This window comes from Culex quinquefasciatus, chromosome 2 (genome assembly GCF_015732765.1).
Source record: "Culex quinquefasciatus strain JHB chromosome 2, VPISU_Cqui_1.0_pri_paternal, whole genome shotgun sequence".
In the NCBI taxonomy this organism is placed as follows: Eukaryota; Metazoa; Arthropoda; class Insecta; order Diptera; family Culicidae; genus Culex; species Culex quinquefasciatus.
The window spans coordinates 69,905,815-69,927,971 of record NC_051862.1 but is presented as its reverse complement, the minus strand read 5'-3'; the positions used below and the strand labels follow the sequence as shown (position 1 = coordinate 69,927,971).

Here is a 22,157-nt window from a genome sequence, read left to right as displayed (position 1 = left end):
CTTTTTATCAATACAACGATTTTGTTCCATAAATGCATGGTAGTATCAAAAACTTTCCAACTTTTAAATTGAAAAGTTTGAACTTTCTACGAATATTCACCAACGCGAACTTTTAATCCAACGAACGATCTTTTTAAATTTAGAGTAATTTTTCTTTGTGTGGATGCTTTCTTTCAAGAAGGACCACGAAGTTAATTTTTTAATATTGAATTAAAAATCCTAATTTTTTATGTACAACGACAAAAAAAACACGATTAAAAACGAGCTTTGGTCAAGGCTTTGATCCATAATCAAATCCATAAATTTTAAGGTGGGTTGGTTTTCTTTGGCTTAAGTGTCAGTCCATACCACCGTGCACGAAAAATAAGAGTTAGTTCTACCCAGTTTTGGGTTGATGCCAGTTTGCTTGCAGTTTTGATTTGGGTTGATTTCAGTTCAGCGCCCGTTTCTTTTCTTGCAGTTTTAATTTGGCAAGGGTCGACATTCGATTCGCATGCCAGGGTTGCCACAGTTTTTGCACACTTTATCTGTATTTACATGGGCAAAAGTTTGTACTGAGTGCAGTTTAAGCTGTACTTTGCCGATTTTGATCATTTTATAAAATCTATAGATGGATTTTATGATACTTTTAGTGCTGTTTAAGGTTTTTGAAATGCTGTTTAGCATAATCTTTCAACTAAATGTTTGAAAATTTGAAGAATAAACTGACTGACAGCTGTGTGCGGCAGATTTGTGCACACCGGACCCTCTTTTGCTGCACTTGCTTGACATGCTTGCGGATTTCCTGCCGTCTAACTGGCAACCGGGCGCCTGTGCCAAAAGTGCAACAAAAGCCGCCGCTTGTTCTCGAACTCGACGTCGGATTGTGTGCTGCAGCTGCAGACGGAGTGCGAGATTTTTGTGTTTTTTGGCCAACGCCGGTTCCAAGCGGAAATTCCCCGAGTGTGCTTCGATTCCGTGACGTGTGCTTCCGGGTGTTAAATTTCCGGTGTGGATTGCTGATTGTGAGGAAGAGACGGGCTTTTGGTGCGGATTTTTGCGGTTTAGTTCGGACTCTGTTCCGTGGGTAAAGTGTTTAGTGTGGCGCAGGTTCCAGCGGGCTCGGACTGGTCACGGCCTGCGAAGGTAGCAAGTAGCAGCAGCAAAATTTCGGCTTAATGTCTAGTGGTGAAGTTCGTGAGAGCAGCTGCGCCGTCGAACCCCCAGCCGCCAAGAAGCGGAAACTGCCGCCCTCTTCGTCGACTTGCCCGGAGGAGGTTGGGGCAGTAGTAGGAGCAGCTGGTGGAGTGGTAGAGGAAGGTGGTGCAGAGGCAGTAGTCGACCAAACTTCGCAGCAAAGACAGCAGCAGCAGCAGCAAAAGTCAGAAGAGGCAGCAGTTGAAATGGCGACGTCGACGGCAAACAACAATGGTTCGGGTCCGGAAGGTGGTTCCCAGGCTGGTGGTGGCAACCAGGACATCGACGAGGGTCTGTACTCGCGCCAGCTGTACGTGCTCGGCCATGACGCGATGCGGCGGATGGCCAAATCGGATGTGCTCATCTCCGGCCTCGGCGGGCTGGGCGTGGAAATCGCGAAAAACGTAATCCTCGGCGGGGTCAAATCTGTCACTCTGCATGACAAAGCGCTTTGCACCGTGGCCGATCTGTCGTCCCAGTTTTATCTGACGGCGGACGATGTTGGCCGGAACCGGGCCGAGGTGAGCTGCCACCAGCTGGCCGAACTCAACAACTATGTGCCTACCAGTGCGTACACCGGGGACCTCACCGAGGACTTCCTGCTGCGGTTCCGCTGTGTGGTCCTCACGCTGACCGCCCCCGCGGAACAGCACCGGATCGCCGAAATCACCCATCGGCACAACATTGCCCTCATCATCGCGGACACCCGCGGCCTGTTTTCGCAAATCTTTTGCGATTTCGGCACCAACTTTACCGTGTACGACCAAACCGGAGCGAACCCCGGTTCGGCGATGGTCGCCAGCATCACGTCCGACCCGGAGAGCATCGTGACGTGCCTGGACGAGAATCGGCACGGCTTCGAGGACGGGGACTACGTAACCTTCACCGAGGTAAGCGGATTTTCTGTGTGCTGCGCGAGTTGTTCCGGAAGGCTTCGTTTCTTGTTTTTTTTTCGCTTTCCCTTCTTTTCTTGTGACTCATAACGAAATTAAAAGCGATGACGAAAAATGGTGCTGCGCGCGATGTGCGGTGATGTGCGTGTTTTGAGAGGGGGTGAACGGAAAATGGTTCACGAAATCACGGAAAAGTTTTACGGGGAATTTTAGGCGTGATTGCGAATTCTGGTGAAATGCTTTGGAGCTGATTAAATAGGTTGGAATTTAAGTTTGCTGCAAAATGTGTGAGAAAGGTGATAAGAAGACGATAATCAAATCTTTCTCGCTTGTGAATTGTTTCGGAAAATTCTAGAAAAGGAAACGAAGCTTAATTCAACTTACAGTGGTTTAGACCTTCTTTACATTTTGTTGAGTTTTTTTTGCTGGTTTTAATTAGTCAAGATGTAAACCTTGGAATATTCTTCAGTAAATTTGTGGTTATTTTTTAAAAGGTCCAAAGAGCCAGTTGTAAAATAGCTTTAAGTTATTTATCAACACGTCCTAAAAATGCTCTTTTCTTTACTGAAAAATAATTAAAATTTGATAGTTTTTGAAAAAAGAATGAAATAAGTGTCGGAGGACGCAATTGTTGTTACGACGTATTGCGAACTAACCAAAGAATAATTAAGTCTGAAGGAGCTATTACACTATGGCAAACAAACAAACTCGCACTTTTTTGTGTTTGACAGTTTGCCAAACTCGCAAACAAAGCCAAATGTTGGTTTGTTTGTGAGTTTGTTTGTTTGTTGTAATAGCTCCTTGAGTATTTAAGCCCATCTTACGCAGAGTATGGGAAGCGACGCCGATGACAAAGACGCTTTCTACGAGCTTCTTGAACGCGAGTACAGGAAGTGTCCTGAACACGACGCCAAGATTGTCATTGGCGACTTTAACGCTCAAGTTGGCCAGAAGGAGGAGGAGTTGAAACCGGTTATTGGGAGGTTCACCAGCAGACGAACGAGAACGGCCTACGAATCATCGATTCCGCTACCTCCCGAAACATGGCCATACTTAGTACCCTCTTCCAGCGCACCCCCCTATACAAGTACACTGGGAGATCCATTACCATTACCTGGTTGTGGCAAAGCTGCGCCAACGCCTGTTCGAGGTCAACAAGATCCGGTACCCGCAGCGGTGTAATCTGGAGCGACTCAAGGAGCGTGAGGTCGCTACCCAGTACGCGTGGGAACTCGAGGCTGCGTTGCCTGACGAGGGTGCGCTCGCCGAAAAACAGCAGCGCGGGACAAGTGGCTGCTGCACAATTCCCGTGGGAACAAGGACTCGTACAAACAGTCGCAAAGACGGCAAACCCATCTCTTCCGGGATAAGAAGCGCCGACCGGAACAGTTGGAATGCCAGGACATGGAACAGCTGTATCGCTCCAATGAAACGCGCAAATTCTACAAGAAACTCGGCTGGTTCCGGAACGGCTTCATGCCGCGGGCCGAAATGTGCCGAGATAAGGACGGCGGAATCTTGACGGACCAGCGTGAGGTAATCGAAAGGTGGAAACAGCACCTTGACGAGCATCTGAATGTCCCAGAGGTGGAGTACCAGGGCGACGGGGGAAACGACATCAGCGGTGGACCCACGATGAGCAGCGGGTAAGGTGTGGAACTCATCAAGATGGGTCCATGACAAGTTGGCAACCTGTCTGCACCAGCTGATTGTCAACATCTCGGACACAGAACAGCTACCGGAGGAGTGGAAAGAGGTAGCCCGATCTACAAAAGGGGGACAAGTTGGAATGTGAGAACTATCAAGCCATCATTATTTTCAACGCGGCCTAAAAAGTGCTGTCTCAGATCATCTTCTGTCGTCTGTCGGAGCGAGCAAAGGATTTCGTTGGGAAGTACCAAGCCGGTTTCGTGGAGGGAAGATCGACGAAAGACCATATATTTTTGCTACGCCAAATCCTTCAGAAATGTCGCTAGTACCAGATCCCGACGCACCACCTGTTCATCGATTTCAAAGCCGCGTACGGTTAGGTTGACCGCGAAGAGCTATGGAAGACCATGCACGAGAACGGCTTCTCCGGGAAGATGATCAGACTGGTGAAATCAACGAATCGTCCAAGGGACTGCGACAAGACAACGGTATCTCCGGCCTCTGTTTCAACATTGGGCTTGACCGACGACATTGACATTGTCGGCAGAACGTTCGAGGAGACTAGGAGGTACACGGAATTGAAGCGGCGAAGACGAAGTATCTGCTGGCAGGAGGAACCGAGTCCCTTAGGACTCGCATAGGACCGAGCGTGACGATCGACGGGGACGAGTTCGAGGTCGTGGAGGAGTTTGTGTACCTCGGATCGTTGGTGACAGCAGAGAAATTCGGAGGCGCATCATCACCGGTAGTCGTGCGTACTACGGACTCCACAAGACCCTACAAAGTACAACGTGTACCATGTACGAAACGCTGATAAGACCGGTCGTTCTCAACGGGCACGAGACGTGGACGATGCTCGAGGAGGGCTTTCGAATCAATCGAAATGAGTGCATCGAGATCTTAACTCAATTTTTGGAAGTTCCTGATTATTTCAATCTAGATTTTAAAACATTTGAGAATGGGCTGTTTTAGACATTAGACATTTTCAATAATTATTATTGATAAAAAAAACTAATTTGTTCAACATACTAGCCAACGTTTCAAGGAACAAGATGCCTCAAGTTTGCCCAAAACACTCACGACCGTGAAAAATCGCCATTTCTACGGCGAGATGGTTGAGTTGGTGATGAACGAGCGCAAAACGTAACGCGCGCCGTCCAGCAGCAAAAGCAAAAGTTGTTTGCGCGAGCTCCACTCCAACACCTCAAAACACTCTAGGAAAAATCGCTCTGCAGCAAAATTGATGGCGGTGGTGGAAAGGAGGACGAGCAAATTAGGTGACGTCATAGAGGAAAAATAAAAACTTAAAATTGTTGAAAATCAATCGTAACTTGGGGAGAAGGTGTTGCGTTGGGTGGGCTTCCTTCACACCGACTTACTTGCCCACCTCTTTGTCTGAGGCTGAGCTGTCTTCGACGAAGAAGTGTGTTACGATCGATGGCGGGTAAAAGCTCAGACATACAGTTGCGAAACAAGTACTTGCCGCGTAGAAGCATTGTTTATTTTTCTGGTGCACTGTTGTTGCCTGGCTGGCTGAGCCGAGTTTATTGGCACCACAAGGCCAGACGCAAAACTGTTCAATTAAATTTAGGGCTGTTGAAGGTTGCTTTTTAAAGAAGCTTTAATGGGGTTTTTTATAAGATTAAATTTGAGCAATTCAAATGGATGAATGTGATTAGGTTACTCAAGGTTTTAAACGTACTTTGAAAACACAATTGATCAACATTTTGAATGTTTTAGAAGTCTATCAAGTATTGATATTCATATTTCTGTTAAACGATTGTTAAAACCAATTAGCTTCTGATGAACTATGAGATCATATCATCTTACATAAATGGTTAAGATAAATTCTTTGAAATCTTGAAATTTCGCAATATGTACTTACCTAATTCTAAAAGAAATGCCTTCCAAATCAGTACTTTTTCAAATTTTTAAGTTTTATTCATTTTTCTTATTTTTTTTCAATGTTCATGTTTCTTAAATGTTTACCTCATTTTTTTTCTGGATTTATTAGGTTTCAACAAAGAAATCGGTCCTAAGGGCACTGTCTGTCTACAGTAGAGGTGGGCAAACTGCTCTTTTTTATGAGCCGCTCATTTTCGTTCGCCGCTCTTTTGAACGGCTCTTTAGCTCTTTTTCAAAATTTGTATGAAAAGGTTTTTTTTTTAAGAATCGTGTGATTTTATAAGTTATTTCACATTGGACTTTTATAAATTATTTGATAAAAAAAAATTAAAACTGAAAACGAGAAGATGCCCTTAAACCATAGGTCTTGGTGGTCTCTATGTTAAAATTTTTTACTCGAACCTAACTATTTATTTTAAAATTGCGTTTAATTCTGCAATAATAGAACTAATGCAGATACTATTTTTGGAGATAATATTCTGTGACCTCTTTTCTACATTCTGATTTAATCGATAAAGTCTATTAACGCTAAAGTTCAATCGGACAAAATGATTTATATTTTTTTCCAAATGTCTAAACTATTCAGTAGATTTTTGGTAATATTGAACAACTTATGCAATTTGAAATACTCATTTGTATTCGGGTAATGCTTTAATATACAATCAGTTGAACAATGAAAAGTTTTTTTTTCAGTTCGTTTAGAAAATCATTTACTTTTGGGATTAATTTTTATAAGCATTGAAATATTTGAAATTGCATTTTCAATTTTCAAAAGTAAAGTTTATAGCAAAAATCGTACCATCTTGAAACGGTTCTCCCAAAAGACTGGAGTTTAAAAAAGCACCGCGGTTCTTTTTTTTGTGAGCCACGGCTCGTTCGCTCTTTTCAGTGAACCGGCTCTTTGAGCGGTTCGCTCTTTTTTTGCCCACCTCTAGTCTACAGTATCGGGGGGACATTTACCGAACCTTACGAGTCTAAGCACTATGGGTATCAAAATTCAAGGTTTTTTTTTACTGGACATGAAAATAGCAATTTCAACAATGGCAGTGGCACAAGCTGGAGTGGCCGGTTCCCTCATGGAAGGTTCCCCCGGAAACCGTACGAGTTCAGAAAAAAAGGGTATCAGAATACATGGTTTTGAATAGTGGATAATATCCACAAAAATTTACATTTCAATTGTTGGCCGATTATTTAAATTTTAATAGCTTTTTGCAAAGTTCTTTGTCTTGTTGTTTATGTGTAAACCTGCACTTTTTTTAATTTAATTTTAGATTTTTTTTCTTTGAATTTTAGATTTAGTTTTTAAATTTCTTTCATTTTTTTAAATTTTATTAGTTTATTTCAGATTTTTTAAACTTTTTTTTTTATTTGAAGACATTTTTTGAGGATTACGAATTTTTTACTTGAACAATTTTGGAAATTTTCGATATTTTTGTAATTTCTATAAAGCTAAGAACAAGATTGTCGGTGTGCAATAACAACAAAACCTTATCATACCATTTCAGCTCGATAAACATCGTAACTCGTCGTTCGCTTCGTTAATCAGTACCCCACTAAACATGAATCATGTAAAACTCGTAAAAACATCTCAATTAAAAAGTCAGACTGTTAAATTCTTCATCATTTAATTACAAATAATTTTGGTTCTATCTTTCCACAGCCGGCTGTCTAAGATAAATCCATTTCAATTAAAAGTTAACAGCCGATAAACGGGAAATGACTCATCCGCAGCATCCGATTGCTTGCCTTGAGATTAAAACATAATACCTTTCAATAACACTATGATTTTGGGTCGCATCATCATCTTCTATGATGAATCCTGACCAAATACCCTATCCTACTAACAAATTTTCAGGTTCCTGGCGCTTGTGGGGTGTAAGCACAGAGTAAATCAGCTGCCCTAGTAGCAACCTGCGCTAACTAACATTCCCGTCCCTTAAAATCGAGATCTACAAACTGACATGGCGGGCGCCGTTGGTGGCCAATGACTGTTACCTATTCGCAACTGATCTTGTTTTGGCAATCATGGTGTTTTATCTTTTCAGCGCATTCATACATGCTGTTGATAAGGGAAACACCACTAGATCGTCGAAGCATATAATCAGTAGTGCTGAAAGGAGGGGCAACCATGGGTGATCTCTCATGCTCATGCTCATGCTAAAGCTAAGAACAAGATTGTCCGTTCGACGCAGTGGTGAACGCAAAACGCTGTGCCAGTTCGATTTTTCCATCAACTGTCAGTCGAACAATCTGCAGGGGTTGCTTTGTTCAATGGTCGATGACTGGCAGGCTATGATGACAGGCGCAAAATTTTGCGTTTGCGTTCAGGTCTGACGGACAATCTTGTTCTTACCTTAAGGCCTTCAAGAGCCTTCCAGTAAAATAAATATAATTTAACCCAAAAATGACGAACTTCTCGTCACAGTGTCCTGATGCAAACAATGATCGAGCTCGAGCCGTCACAGCCCTGCAGCCACGATTGAGGTTTATCGATAGTAACATTTCGATAGTAATTTCTCGATGATGATTCGTAATTTGGTTACTACAGTTCAGACTCGTTTATCCGAATCCTCGATTATCCGAAGTTTCGATTATCTGAAGTTTGACTATCCGAAGGTTTGTGAGGGACTTTGGATAATCGAATTATAGACAAGAAAAATCGCATTTTGTTTTATTTATTATTATTTTTAACTTTTATAGCAGGAATTAGACTATGGCAAACACACAAATAAACTCGTACTTTTTGACATTTTGCCAGTTTTGTCTGCTTTGTTTGTTTGCCTGCATCTGTTCGTTGAAACGTCAGCCTGCATACATTGGGCTTTGTTTGCTAGTTTGCCAAACACGAAAAAGTGCGGTTTTGTTTGTTTGTCATAGTCTAATACCTCCTTAAGAGTGCACAGCAAACAAGTTGTTGTCTTCTTATTTCAACATTTACAGACTCAATCCTGCTACAATCTTGTTGTAAAAATAGTCAATAAAATAAAAATAGTCGTTTTACAAACAGTACTTTAGGGGATGAATCAAACAAAATATTGATGGTTCCCGTGGTTTTGAAAATACTAAAAATCTTGGTGCAAAGGCTCTGGTTGATGTGCAAGGTTAACATTAAATGCGTGTTCTGCGACTTGAATGTAATCAAATTTTATCAGTTGATTGCCTATTAAAAAAACAAAATGTATTTTTTTAAATATTTCAGCAAATTTTTCGACGATTTCCGAAAATGTTGTTCAAATTTAATTCAAAATATTCCAAGCGCCTTGTTGTAAAAGCAAAAATACATCTCAGTTAGTTTTTCGAAAAGAAGTTTGTTGAAATAAAATTTTGTTTGACAAGTATATTTGCTGTCATTTAGAACTGGGCTGTCAGTTACGGTTGGCAAACTAGCAACCAGATTCTGTTTTGTCACTAATTCTGGTTTGGTAAATTTTAACTAAAATTTTATCTAATTTAATCTTATTTTGCATTATTTGAAACACGAACATTTCTTTGAATTATTCAAAGAGATAAACTGAATTTATTTTTGTGATTTTTTTGTATGCTGCTCATGCTCGATCCTTGATTTTTTGTATTGAAAAAAAAATAGAAGTTATTTGAAAATTCGTATTCAAACTAAACACGTTACAACGAATCTTATTCGCGCTAATTTTTACTCAGTTCTGCCTGGCCGGCGAGAAGGAGAGTAGTGGAAATACTGAATTATAGATTTTCCCTTTTTCTATTTGCATGAACTCTTTGTGTTGGCATGCTCTTTCAGTCAACACCATGAATTAAATAATTTGTTGTTTAGCTTTAAACACGTCAACAAGTAGGAAAACAACAACAAAAATCGATAGACAATCCATCACGACATCGCGCACACACCTTCTTCAAATGTATGTTTCTGGGTAATCCAATAGAAAGAGAGTGCTATTATCTGCAACTAAAACGGCATTGCGTGACACCAATAACTGGCCAGTTAAATAATGACCTGTTTCCTTTTCCCCCCTCTCCAGGTCGAAGGCATGACCGAGCTGAATGGATGCGATCCGATCAAGATCAAGGTGCTGGGCCCGTACACGTTCAGCATCGGCGACACGTCCAAGAACACGGCGTACGTGCGGGGTGGAATCGTGACCCAGGTCAAGATGCCCAAGCAGATCTCGTTCAAGCCGCTGGCGGAGGCGGAAAACGCGCCCGAGTTCATCATGTCGGACTTTTCCAAGTGGGACCACCCGCAGAACACGCAGCTGGCGTTCACCGTGTTGGGCCGCTTCCAGGAGAAGAACGGCGGTCGGCTGCCCCGTCCGTGGAGCGTTGAGGACGCGGCGCAGTTCGTCGAGCTGTGCAAGGAGCGCGCCAAGGAGCTCAAGGTGGAGGAGATCAACGAGGGCATGCTGACTACGTTTGCCAAGGTCTGCTCGGGAGATCTGTGCCCGATGAACGGGGCGATCGGAGGAATTACCGCGCAGGAGGTCATGAAGGCTTGCACTGGGAAGTTTACTCCGATCTACCAGTACTTCTCGTTCGACGCCATCGAATGTCTGCCGGAGGGTGGTTTGACCGAGGAAGAGTGCGCCCCGGTTGGGTCGCGTTACGACGGCCAGATTGCCGTGTTTGGGCGCAAGTTCCAGGACGTGCTCGGCCAGCTGAAGTACTTTATCGTGGGCGCCGGTGCAATCGGGTGCGAGCTGCTGAAGAACTTTGCCATGATCGGGGTGGCGTCGAAGGAGGGCGGCGAGATCATCGTCACCGACATGGATCTGATCGAGAAGAGCAACCTGAACAGGCAGTTCCTGTTCCGCCCGCACGACGTGCAGCAGCCCAAGTCGCGGGTCGCGGCCCTCGCCGTCAAGCGCATGAACGGGGACATTAACGTGACCTCGCACGAGAACCGAGTCGGCGTTGAGACGGAGAAGGTGTACGACGATACGTTCTTCGAGCGGCTGGATGGCGTGGCGAACGCGCTGGATAACATTGACGCGCGCATCTACATGGATCGTCGCTGTGTGTATTATCGCAAGCCGCTGCTCGAGTCGGGCACGCTGGGAACCATGGGCAATATTCAGGTGGGTTTGGTTGGTGAGGTTTGTGAGTGAGGAGTTGATCCTTTTTTTAATGATGCACGAATAGAGTGGAAGGTTGTAGAATTTCTTTTCAGCGATTCACAATGTATAGAGGAGTAGGATGAATCACGAGCTGACGCCGCGGAATTTCTAGAAGAAACAACGAGATCGACGACAACGAGTGAAGGAAGGAAGGAAGACTCTTCCAACAAGACCCCCAGGAGATCATCATCTACCATCAAGACGAAGAACAATAGATCTCGGATCTATAAATAGACGCACAGCTCCGTGATAGCAAGGTCGATTGAGCTAGTTAGGGTATAGGCTAAGATAGAGGACAAAGAATAAAAAAATAAAATAAAAAAACAAGATCGACGAAGAGCTAGTCGGATTCTCGGAATGGTTAAAGCGGAAGAAGCTGCAGCGGAACATAGCAAAGACAAAGTTTATGGTGGCTCGAAGTCATGCTGGCCGAAAAACTGAACTTCAACGAACACAACAATTACACTTTCAGGAAAGCAGCACGAAAGTCTGGAGTTCTTTGTAGAATTAACCGCTACTTAACAGCAATCGCTGATCGCTCCACACTTTTACTACTGTTTATCGATGCTGTGCGAAACGGCTACTTTAAAAAGTCCAGAGCAGAGATCATCCTTGGATGTGATCGACTGACGCCGAGACGAAACATGCTGGAATGTACAACACACTTGCCTTTGTTTTTTTGTGTGAAGGAAAGGATGATACCACATTACCTGATGTATGAATGATTTCCATGGGCATGACACTAGAGGACCTGGCGATCTCAGATTGCAGAACTGGAGGAAAGCGCGTACGCAGAACTCGTTGTTTTACAAGTTGTCAAACTGTACAACCAGCTTTCAGAGGCTGCGTTGATAATGAGCAACGTAAACTTATTTAAAAATGGCTACTAGCAGTTTGTAAGGCAACGGCCGTCGGCATAGCAGTGGAGGAGGTCCGTTGGTCTCCGACAAATGATGAAGAATAAAATCTGAACTATGCAACAAGACGACGATTGAAGTTCAATGCAGTAAAAGATGACAAAAAAGGATCAACTCTTATTTTAAGACAAAGTCACTGTAAATTTACCATAACACAAAAACCCTTTCCACTCCAGGTGGTCGTCCCGTTCCTGACGGAGTCGTACAGCTCGTCGCAGGACCCGCCGGAGAAGTCGATCCCGATCTGCACGCTGAAGAACTTCCCGAATGCGATCGAGCACACGCTGCAGTGGGCCCGCGACATGTTCGAGGGCATCTTCAAGCAGTCGGCCGCGAACGCCGCCCAGTACATCTCGGATCCGACATTCATCGAGCGCACGCTCAAGCTGCCCGGCTGCCAGCCGCTCGAGGCGCTGGAATCGGTTAAGGTTCGAGTCTTGTCTGGATACTTTCGTTGAAGGGTTTGCTGATCGATTGTTTTTTTTCCCCCCTTGCTAGACTGCCCTCATCGACGAGCGTCCAAAGTCGATCGAGGACTGCGTCAAGTGGGCCCGGTTCCACTTCCAGGAGCAGTACGCGAACCAGATCAGCCAGCTGCTGTTCAACTTCCCGCCGGACCAGCAGACGTCCTCCGGGCAGCCGTTCTGGTCGGGGCCGAAGCGCTGTCCGGAGCCGATCCCGTTCAACGTGGACAACGCCATGCATCTGGACTACGTGTTTGCGACGGCCAATCTGCGCGCGGCCGTGTACGGAATTCCGCAGCTGCGAGACCGTGCGGCCATCGCCGGCCTTGTGAGCAAGGTTCAGGTAGGTTGAAGAAGCTTCGAATCTCATTCCTACTTATCCATGGGACGCGGACGGAATCCCTCGTCCGGCGTCTACTATTAGGGTAGGAACAGCAAAGTGTTTGCGGTCAATTAGCTACAAACTGCTCGCTACGATGGCGTTTGTACCAACCAAGCTGCAAAACAGTGCCTCATCCTGAACTCAACACCATCTAATCATCGAAACCCCCCTCCTGCAGGTTCCCGTCTTCGTGCCGAAATCGGGCGTCAAGATCGCCGTTACGGACGCGGCCATGCAGGCCGAGGCCAACGGTGCCAGCGGCGACGAGCTGGACAAGGACCGCATCACCCGGCTCCGCGACGAGCTGGCCTCGCTCGGACGGCTCGACTTCACCGTCACGCCGCTCGAGTTCGAGAAGGACGACGACAACAATCTGCACATGGACTTTATCGTGGCGGCGTCGAACCTGCGCGCCGCAAACTACAAGATTCCGCCGGCGGATCGGCACAAGTCGAAGCTGATTGCGGGCAAGATTATGCCGGCCATCGCGACGACCACCTCGCTCGTCGCCGGCTGCGTGTCGCTCGAGCTGTACAAGCTGGCGCAAGGGTGAGTACGGCGCAGAATTGGGAGACTTCTCGCTTATTATTTCAAAAGGTCCTATGTACATAGGAAACCCATGGCGCATTGGTTGTTTTGAAAAAGTAATTTAGACTTAAGGAGGTTTTAGACAAGTGTTGAAACTTTTTTTTTTCATGCAAAAACGTCTTTTTTAAATTACTTATAACTCGTCAGGGTTACCTCGAATCGTTTTGCGGCCTCCGACAAAGTTGTTTTTCGTAAAATTTCACATAAGAATCTCACACTTGACAATGACCCGATACATTTAACGGCACTTTTTGGTGGAATATTGAAATTTTGGCTTTTTTCCATACATTTTTGAGAATTTTCTCATTTTAATGGTGAATAGCAGGGTTGTTACGGACGGCGCGGATCGCGCGGATGGCGCGGATGGCGCGTATCGCGCGGATCTGGCGCGGATTTGCTGGCTAATTTTGCTCAGGCGCGGATTTCGCGCGGATATCAATTTGATAAACAAAATAATTGAGAACGATAGAATTTCTTTCAAATTACAAACAAAAATATTATTAGGAATTAAATAAATTAATTCTTTTTCGTTGAGTGCGAAAATATCAGTTTCTAAGAAGTTGTTAATGAAGAAAATTTTGTTCTAAAAATTATTGATTGTTTTTTTTTCTTACTATGAAACTTCGAAATAATCTTCAAGAAGCGATTTTTTTAATGTATTGAGATTTGTTATATAAATTCAACATAACATTACAACTCATTATTTTTAAAACATCTGCCTTACAATTCAAATAAATATCAAATTTTATTAAAATCAAAAGAACAAAATTCGAAAAATTACAGAATTTTAAAAATTTGAAGCTATGAAACTTTTTAGATTTTCTATGTTTTTCAATATAAAAATTTAAATTTTTAAATTTTTGGTTTATTAAAAAAAACAAAAATTCTGCTGCCACTCTGATTCAGGTACAATTGATTCTACTCCCAATGGAGCACCCACAGTCGAGCAGTTTTTGACATTTCGCTCCATAAAAAATACATTGTAGAAAAAAGCAAAAACTGCTCGAATGGAAATGTTCCATTTGAAATTTCAGAATATATTACTGCGGGCGTTAATAATTAGAGTTCACGCGCGGTGATACGTCCGCAAGATAATGGTCGCATGACAGCCGCATGACAACCGCAGAACAAATTTTTGGTTGTTGTCAAAGGTTGCCTTGAGTTTCCAGCTGACTTTTTGGAAAATAATCAAAACAAACCAAGTTGACAGCCAAATCAACGCATAATTTCAGTTCAACTTGCTGATTTTTACACTGCGGTAGTTAGGCGGCAATAATCTCCTGTCACTCACAGCGATGGAGAAACGTGATTTTATCTCGCAATAAGCAATACATATTCAAATAATAAAAAAATTAGAATTCATAATTTGAAATTGTCAAAACTTACAGACTTAAAAACGTAAAAAGTACGAATTATTAAATTGAAAAATTACGAAAATGTTACAATTGATTTTTGTTATTTTTTAATTTTTAAGGAAAGTTCTTAAGTTATCAAAATATATATTTTTTTTAAATTTATTAGATTATTAAATTATTTGATTATAAATTTTTTAAATTTTTAAATTATTTGATTATTATATTATTAAATTATTAAATTATTAAATTATTAAATTATTTAATTATTAAATTATTAAATTATTAAATTATTAAATTATTAAATTATTAAATTATTAAAATTATTAAATTATTAAATTATTAAATTATCAAATTATTAAATTATTAAATTATTTTTTTGCCATTTTCTTAGTTCGGATCATTTTCGGAGTCATATTTTAGTTTGGAGAAATTTAGAGAAGAAAATAATAGAAATTTTGTGTTTCGATTTTCCAGAGTAAAGTTTTGGCGAGAATTATCAAGCACTAAATACCTAGATTTTATAATTTGGTGATTTTTTTATGGCTTTATTTTTTTAAAATTTTCGATTTTAATTTTTTTTCTGAATTTGTTTTTAAAGCAACGATATTTAAAGTGTTGTAAAAAATGCTAATATTGTTTCAGAAATGGCAAAAAAGATTCCATTTGGTACAGGTGCGATATGAATCCACAACTGATCAACGGTACTGATCCAAATGCCTTCTGTAGGGGAGATGGGGTAAGACGGCCACCCTAAGGGAGAAGTCTAATAAAATTTACACAACAGATTATTTTGATCTCAAATTACGTACATATTGTTCTACTACTAGTCCATTATAGAAATGACATAAATTAGTTAGTCTAAAAACCAATTTTCAATACTTTTCAGGAATTTTAAAAATATAATTGAAATCGTATATATATGAAATACGCGGGGTAAGACGGCCAGTGCTATAAATTAACTTAATAACTTTGCTAAATCCACCCAAATTCCTACAAGGATGGTTGAACAGACTTCTCTGAACATCATAACTATTTTGGTTGAAAAAATCAGGTTTCAAATGTGAAGAAAAATGCTGTTTAAAAATTTTCATATTTTGGCTCAGTGAATTTCATATTATTGCGACCACATTTTATGAAAAACTGTGAATTTTTACTACAAAACAAACACAATTTGATGCAAAATAATTAGTTTGTGTATTTTGATTAGAATAAGTAAATCAAAATTATGTAAACAATATTAAATTAGCGATTTTTATGAAAAGTTTGATAGGATTTCATACTATTCAATGAGTTTTGCTATATCACAGTAAAGAATGTTGTCGAAACGGTAGTTAACAGCATTTTGATTAAAAATGGATAGTTTTATTGAAAATGCGTTTCCTTATCTACAAATATGTCATAATAGTCAAAAACCGTCAAAAATATAACCTATATCAATTAAAATCTACAAATTACGGGTGGCCGTCTTACCCCGGAGGAGGTGGCCGTCTTGCCCCAAATAAATTATTTTTTAAACAATTTTTGTAAATAGCTCATCGCATTTTCTAAACTTTTTCGAGGGACATAATCTAGGGAAAACTTCAATTTAACATGAAAAATATTTGAAGACAGGAAAACATATTGTTATCTAACAAAATGCCTAAGTTGTAATTCATGAAAATTACATCCAGTTTCAAGTTCAAAAATTATTTGTTTATTTTGATCTATTTTTATACTATTTCAAACAATATTTTTGGCAAAGGTGACTCCATATGCATTATTTAGCATGAGGAACAGTATTGCTAAACATTTTAGTAATATTCATTAGTATACTTAGTAAAACAGTGGGGTGGCCGTCTTACCCCGCCTGGCCGTCTTACCCCCAGCTCCCCTATTATTCTTTTTTCGTTTAAAATTTCATTCATTATGTTACTCTCTTCTATGTTTGTCGCGATTTTTTTTATATGGCGCGGATTTCGCGCGGATTGGGTTTTGGGGTCGGCGCGGATCTGGCGCGGATTTTTTCTCGACTTTTCCGTAACAACCCTGGCAATAGCGACCCTGAAACCTTCACCGATTTGGCTTAAAATTGACACAGATACTTATTTTTACCTTAATAATCTAGCCAGGTGCTCTATCTCTTAAGATTTTTTTTTTTAATTTGATTTTTTGCCTTCCTCACCTTACTGAGGAAAGGCTATAAAATCACTCGAAAAATTACATTTTTAATTAGACCTCCTAGACCTACCGTCATTTATACAAATCGACTCAGAATCACCAGCTGATCAAATGTCTGTGTGTTTGGATGTATGTAGACATGTGTACCAAGGGATGCCATTTTCCTCAAAGGCGGTGTCTGTATAATCTTGACAAAAAGTCTGTAGGTAGTCTGATTTTTCACTCGTTTTTTTTATTGGATTAGAGATCCATACTACCCTTATTATCATGCCAAAAGCATTATGTATTATGAAGGCAACATTTTTTTTTGAAAAATGATGATGCAACATTTATTTCTAGCATTCTCTCCAAAATAAAAAAAAAGAAAGAGAAAAATGTTATTACGTAACAATTCAAAAAATTCAAGGAACAACTATGAAGAAAACTAAACCTCAAACCATTTTTACTAAATTTTGAAACAAAAATTATCACAAAATGCGTAATCATTACAAGAATGTTTTTTTTCCAAAAATTTGCAAAATATCTTTAAACTTTAGTAATATTAAGATTTCTCATGTTTAATGTCTTATTTTGTGGTCGAGCCCACATGTTTTTTAAATTCATTTTTATTTAGAGGTGAAAGAGAAATTCTACCGCCCTCGTTAAATCCTCATAGTTTTTTTCATATTAAATACAACTTTAAAACAAAACTATTTGTTGCGGACCAACTTTTTAAGTCTAAAATAAAAACAACAACAACAATATCGGTGACATCCAAGCTTTATTTCATCAAAAAAAAAAGGCAGGTTACAGTTCATTGGTAAATGTCGTCACACCCCAAAGCTCCTTCAATCTCCCGTCGAGGACCGAATGAGTACGATAAGCAGCGATCAAATCTGAGGAAGATAAACGTAAAAAATAGGTTAGAATAAATGTTACCAAACCATGTTACTAAATACAATTACCTCTGTGTTTCCGAAAAGATTTGGTTATCCGGGTTTTCCAGTTATGATAGGTGGCGAGGTTTCCATCTGAGGAAAAACAAAACAAAAAAAAAACAGATTGAAAATAAAAGAGAATAAAATCAGCTATAACAAACAAATAACAAACTACAAAGCCACGCAAAATTTTGAAAACATGCCAAAAATCTCACTAGACTACTTTTAAAACAGACTCAACAATAAAAAGAATAGCAACCAACGAACAAACGCAAAAACTAGTTAAATACTTTGAAAAAACTGAAAATTTAGAATATCGCAATCTCAGCAACCGTGGTAAACCACGGTTACCGAGACTTTGACAGTTGCCAAATGTTTCAACTTTGAAATTTGGATTAGCGGACAATTCCTCGGTTGGAATTGCCGCTGGATGTGCCAAAATAATGTTTTCAGGGAGAATTTCGATTCCCGATGGCAGATCCGGCGGAGTCGAATCCACCTCAGGTTGGTCTAAATGAATTTCAAGAGGAATTTTGATAGCCGAGGTTGGATTCGACTCCGGCGGATCCACCACGGGTTGGTCAAAATAGTTTTCATTTGGAATTTGGAAAGCCCATGATGGACCCGGCAGTGCCGGATCCACCACAGATTCGATCGAATTGCTAGGAACAAAATAGTTAGTAAGAGAATTTTGATCTGAGAGTGATTCCGTTTCCAGAATCACCCCAGCAGGTCCGAAATAGTAAACCTGATTAGAGGTCCAATCGTCGAGTGGTTCCGTAACCGGGATCGCTGCGAAAGCGAGTTCCGCCAGCGATCTCGGTTCGTGAACCACTGACGCGCGGTCTAGCTCGTTGAGCCGCTCGAAATATGCCACTGCGAGTTCTGCCAAGTCATCGTCATCGTCATCATCCCGGATGCCCGATTCGACATCCGGGTCATAGGCCAGGGCTGGCCGGGGCCGCCAGACACCCATGCGGTGCGCTAGAAAGAGAGAAAAGAAATTGCGTATTAGAAATAGTAGAATACGACCGTACGCCGCCATCTCCAGTTTGGGAATGAGGGGTTTGGTAGGGGTGCACTCGGGTATATACCTTTTCGGCTTGTTGATTCGTTACCAAGGGGGGCGTTGCCAAGCGCGCGTGCATCTATTTATGTTTTTCATTGCTCACGCATAGCAACGGGCGGGGTTTTGGTCGCGGTAGGCGTTGCGCTGTGCGTTGAAATTTTGACAGAATTTTATTTTTCTTCCGACAGATTCAACACGCTGGAGCGCTTCAAGAACGGCTTCATCAACCTGGCGCTGCCGTTCTGCACCTTCTCGGAGCCGATCCAGGCCAAGAAGCAGACCTACTACGACAAGGACTGGACGCTGTGGGACCGCTTTGAGGTGCAGGGCGAGATGACGCTGAAGCAGTTCCTGGACCACTTTGAGAACGAGCACAAGCTGGAGATTACGATGCTGTCGCAGGGTGTCTGCATGCTGTACGCGTTCTTCATGGCCAAGGACAAGAAGGCGGAACGGCTCGCGCTCAACATGTCCGAGGTGGTGCGGCGCGTCTCGAAGAAGAGCATCGAGCCGCACGTGCGCGCCCTCGTCTTTGAGATTTGCTGCAACGACTCGGACGGGAACGACGTCGAGATTCCGTACGTGCGCTACATTTTGCCCTAGGTGATAAAAAGGAGAGATAGGTAGTGAGCACACAGACACACACACACACAACTACACTTACACCTACACTGAGAAGTAATTTTTAAGAGTGCAAACACTAACACACACCGCACACTGGCGAGAGTTTGAAGACTCCAAAGTGAGCGAACACCCCGAATTCAACAATCCTTTCTGTTTTCTTTCCTGCAAAATAAAAGCGATCTGGTTATCCAAACTGGAGTTTCTTCCCTCAAATGATTTGTGTCTCAAAGTCTGTCCACTTTGTTTATTATCTCTAGTGTGATATTGAAGTCAAGTCACTCTCTCTCTTTTAACAAGAAAATCTATTTATCTTTCACCCAACTCTGCTGGGACATTTTGCATTGCTTTCTCTTCGGCGCGCTGCCCAGTTTTAAATTCATCATCGCTGCATTAAAATCTTTAGAAAATTGCGCATATTTTGATTAGCCACACCCTCCGCTCCAACCAGCAAGATAAATCAACCAATCGAATCGGTTATAGTTTTAGACGACTAAACAGAGGGGAGAGAATCAACAAAACAAGGCATTTCAAATGTGTGTTGCTTACTTTAGAATAAACAAAAAAAAAACAACACACACAACGCAACACTCTTTTTTGGTCTCTGTAGTAGATTGAGCGGAAGGAAACGTGCAAGATTAAAACAATATTAATAAACCCAGAAATGTGTGGAAAAGTGAAAATCGTGAACGTAACGAAAAGAAGAATCGAGCTGAAAGACGTTTGGCGCGTGCAGGCATATAACTAAAGCAAAATTGAATGAAGAATTATTAATTTTTACTGAATGATAAATGAGTAGTTATAAAAAAAACAAACACAGAAAAAGCTATGGTAGCACCTTAATGCAAGATGGAAGAGAACAAATGTGAAACGGAAACATTGAATTTGCAAATAAATTACATGATCATGAAATTTGACAATTTACTGCAAAATTTGTTTCTTTTATCGGGTTGAAAGTTGAGAAATCTCCACTGCTGAGTAGCGTTAAAAGTGATGTTTGGGGGTAAGTATAAGGTCCCTTTGATTCTGTTACAATATACGGAATCCCGTTTTCAGGAAAGGAAGTTATAAAAAAAAGAATTCCGGACGTTAAACGGAGTGACTTTAACGAAGTATAGTTGATTTCGTTAGCTTTCCTCGGAAAATTTGGATTTTTTGTTTATTCCAGATAGCTTTTTGTCTCGAAAAAGATATTTATTTTCAATAGAGTAATCTACGTGCGTATGTATTGCGTATACGTACACGAAAATAAAGTGAGGTTAAATTTTGTCAGCCAGCAAAATTAAATGGTGGGCTAGTGTGCGTACGCCTAACGTCATAAAGCTCTATTTTCATCTAAAATATCAAAAACCATGGTTCGGTAAATGCTCCCCCGACGGAATATCATTTAAGGACACCTGTCCAGGTAATGGCTAATCATGTTAAAATGACATTTTTTATGCCCGTGTAGAACCCATTTTGGTCAAACTATATTATTATTATTGTTTACAACGATAATGCCTATTTTTCTGAGTACAATGACTCTTTATACGACCGAAAAAGATTAAATATTGATTTTTAATTTAAGAGCGAGTCCACGAACAGGGCATACCCCTTTGAATTGACGTCGTTTAGACCTCACCAATCTGCCTGAAATTTTCAGGGGTCGTTTGTACATATAAAACTAGCATCTGGCCAAAATATGAGCACTCTAGGTCAACGGGAAGTGGGACAAATCGGGACACAAAGTTTGGTGGTGGACTACCATCTGAGACTGAGACCGCTTTGGGTAAGGCAGTTTAACATATTGAATATACACATTTACTTTTAGTGAATTTTTTGGTTGTAAATTTTTGCTCGGGGGACCCCTTAGATCCCATTTTATTATGATAATTGGGTACTAAAGCCCTATGTCATTTTTTATGTACAACGGTAAAAAACACGATCAAAAACCATTTCTGATCACTTTTTTTCATTTTAATGCATAAAAAAATAATGACAAGACAACATTTTTTCGATGGATCAACTATGGTCCCCTTGGAACGAGCTGTCAAGTAGGAACTTTTCTGTCAAGAAGGACCGCGCGGTTAATTTTTCAAAATTGATTTAAAAAACCATTTTAAACTCTTTGTGGTCCTACATAGGGTCATTGTACTCAGAAAAATAAGCTTAATCGCTGTAAACAATAATATCAGCAATCTAAGCTTCATTTTAGGACCCAATTTCTGGAGCAACATTTGAAAGGGGCGGTACGACATTGCTCTTACGGCCTTTCGTCCCATTTAAACGCGTGTAATGAAAGGCCGTAAGAGCAATGTCGTACCGCCCCTTTCAAATGTTGCCCCAGATTTTATCATAATCGTGTTCCTGAGACAATTTCACAGCAGAAACATACATAAAAATGTATATTATCATCCATTTTAACCCTTTAAAAAATGAAAGATAAAAAAATTAAGAAGCTGCTTTTTTCTGGTGTCATCTTCTAGTATCCTTGGAAACGAACTTGATTTTCAATAAATGTGAATCAAAGTTTTTTTTAACTTTCATTTTTTAAAGGGTTAAAATGGATGAAAACAAACATTTTTATGCATGTTTCTAATGTGAAATTGTCTCAGGAACACGATTATGATAAAATTATCACCAGAAAATGGGATCAAAGGGGTCCTCTGAGCAAAAATTTACTACCAAAAAATTCACTAAAAGTAAAAGTGTCTATTTAATATGTTAAACTGCCTTACCCAAAGCGGTCTCAGTCTCAGATGGTAGTCCCAGATGTCCCCTACAAGTTGCAGGTCGAACCGAGTTGATATCTGGATGGAACACTTTTTTTATTTCAGTTTGAAAATTATGCTATTTTTTCACTAAAATGCCAATAACTCCCTTTAGAATTAACCAATTGGGATGCTCTACCCTGCATTTTGTTGCATTTTTGAAGCCCTATAAGATGCATTTTGAGTTTTGAAATTAAATTGAATTTTGCCTTAGTTATAGCCTTTT

The 22,157-nt window shown here is 40.9% G+C and overlaps 1 protein-coding gene across 1 annotated transcript; it reads left to right on the top strand.

The window, feature by feature from the left end:
- Positions 1–815: 815 nt before the first annotated feature.
- LOC6032357 (ubiquitin-like modifier-activating enzyme 1) lies at positions 816–20,113 on the top strand. The gene is made up of 6 exons (XM_001842930.2): positions 816–2,066; positions 9,620–10,672; positions 11,805–12,056; positions 12,127–12,435; positions 12,653–13,023; positions 18,749–20,113. Exons 1-6 carry the CDS (start codon positions 1,158–1,160, stop codon positions 19,161–19,163), a joined length of 3,309 nt encoding a protein of 1,102 aa, XP_001842982.1. The 5' UTR covers positions 816–1,157; the 3' UTR covers positions 19,164–20,113.
- The last annotated feature ends 2,044 nt before the right edge of the window (positions 20,114–22,157 follow it).

Coding starts and splice junctions, on each gene's coding strand:
- LOC6032357 (XM_001842930.2), top strand. CDS start 1,158: ATGTCTAGTGGTGAAGTTCGTGAGAGCAGCTGCGCCGTCGAACCCCCA. Junction 12,436..12,652: donor GCCTTGTGAGCAAGGTTCAG/GTAGGTTGAAGA, acceptor CCCCTCCTGCAG/GTTCCCGTCTTCGTGCCGAA. Junction 13,024..18,748: donor CTGTACAAGCTGGCGCAAGG/GTGAGTACGGCG, acceptor TTCTTCCGACAG/ATTCAACACGCTGGAGCGCT.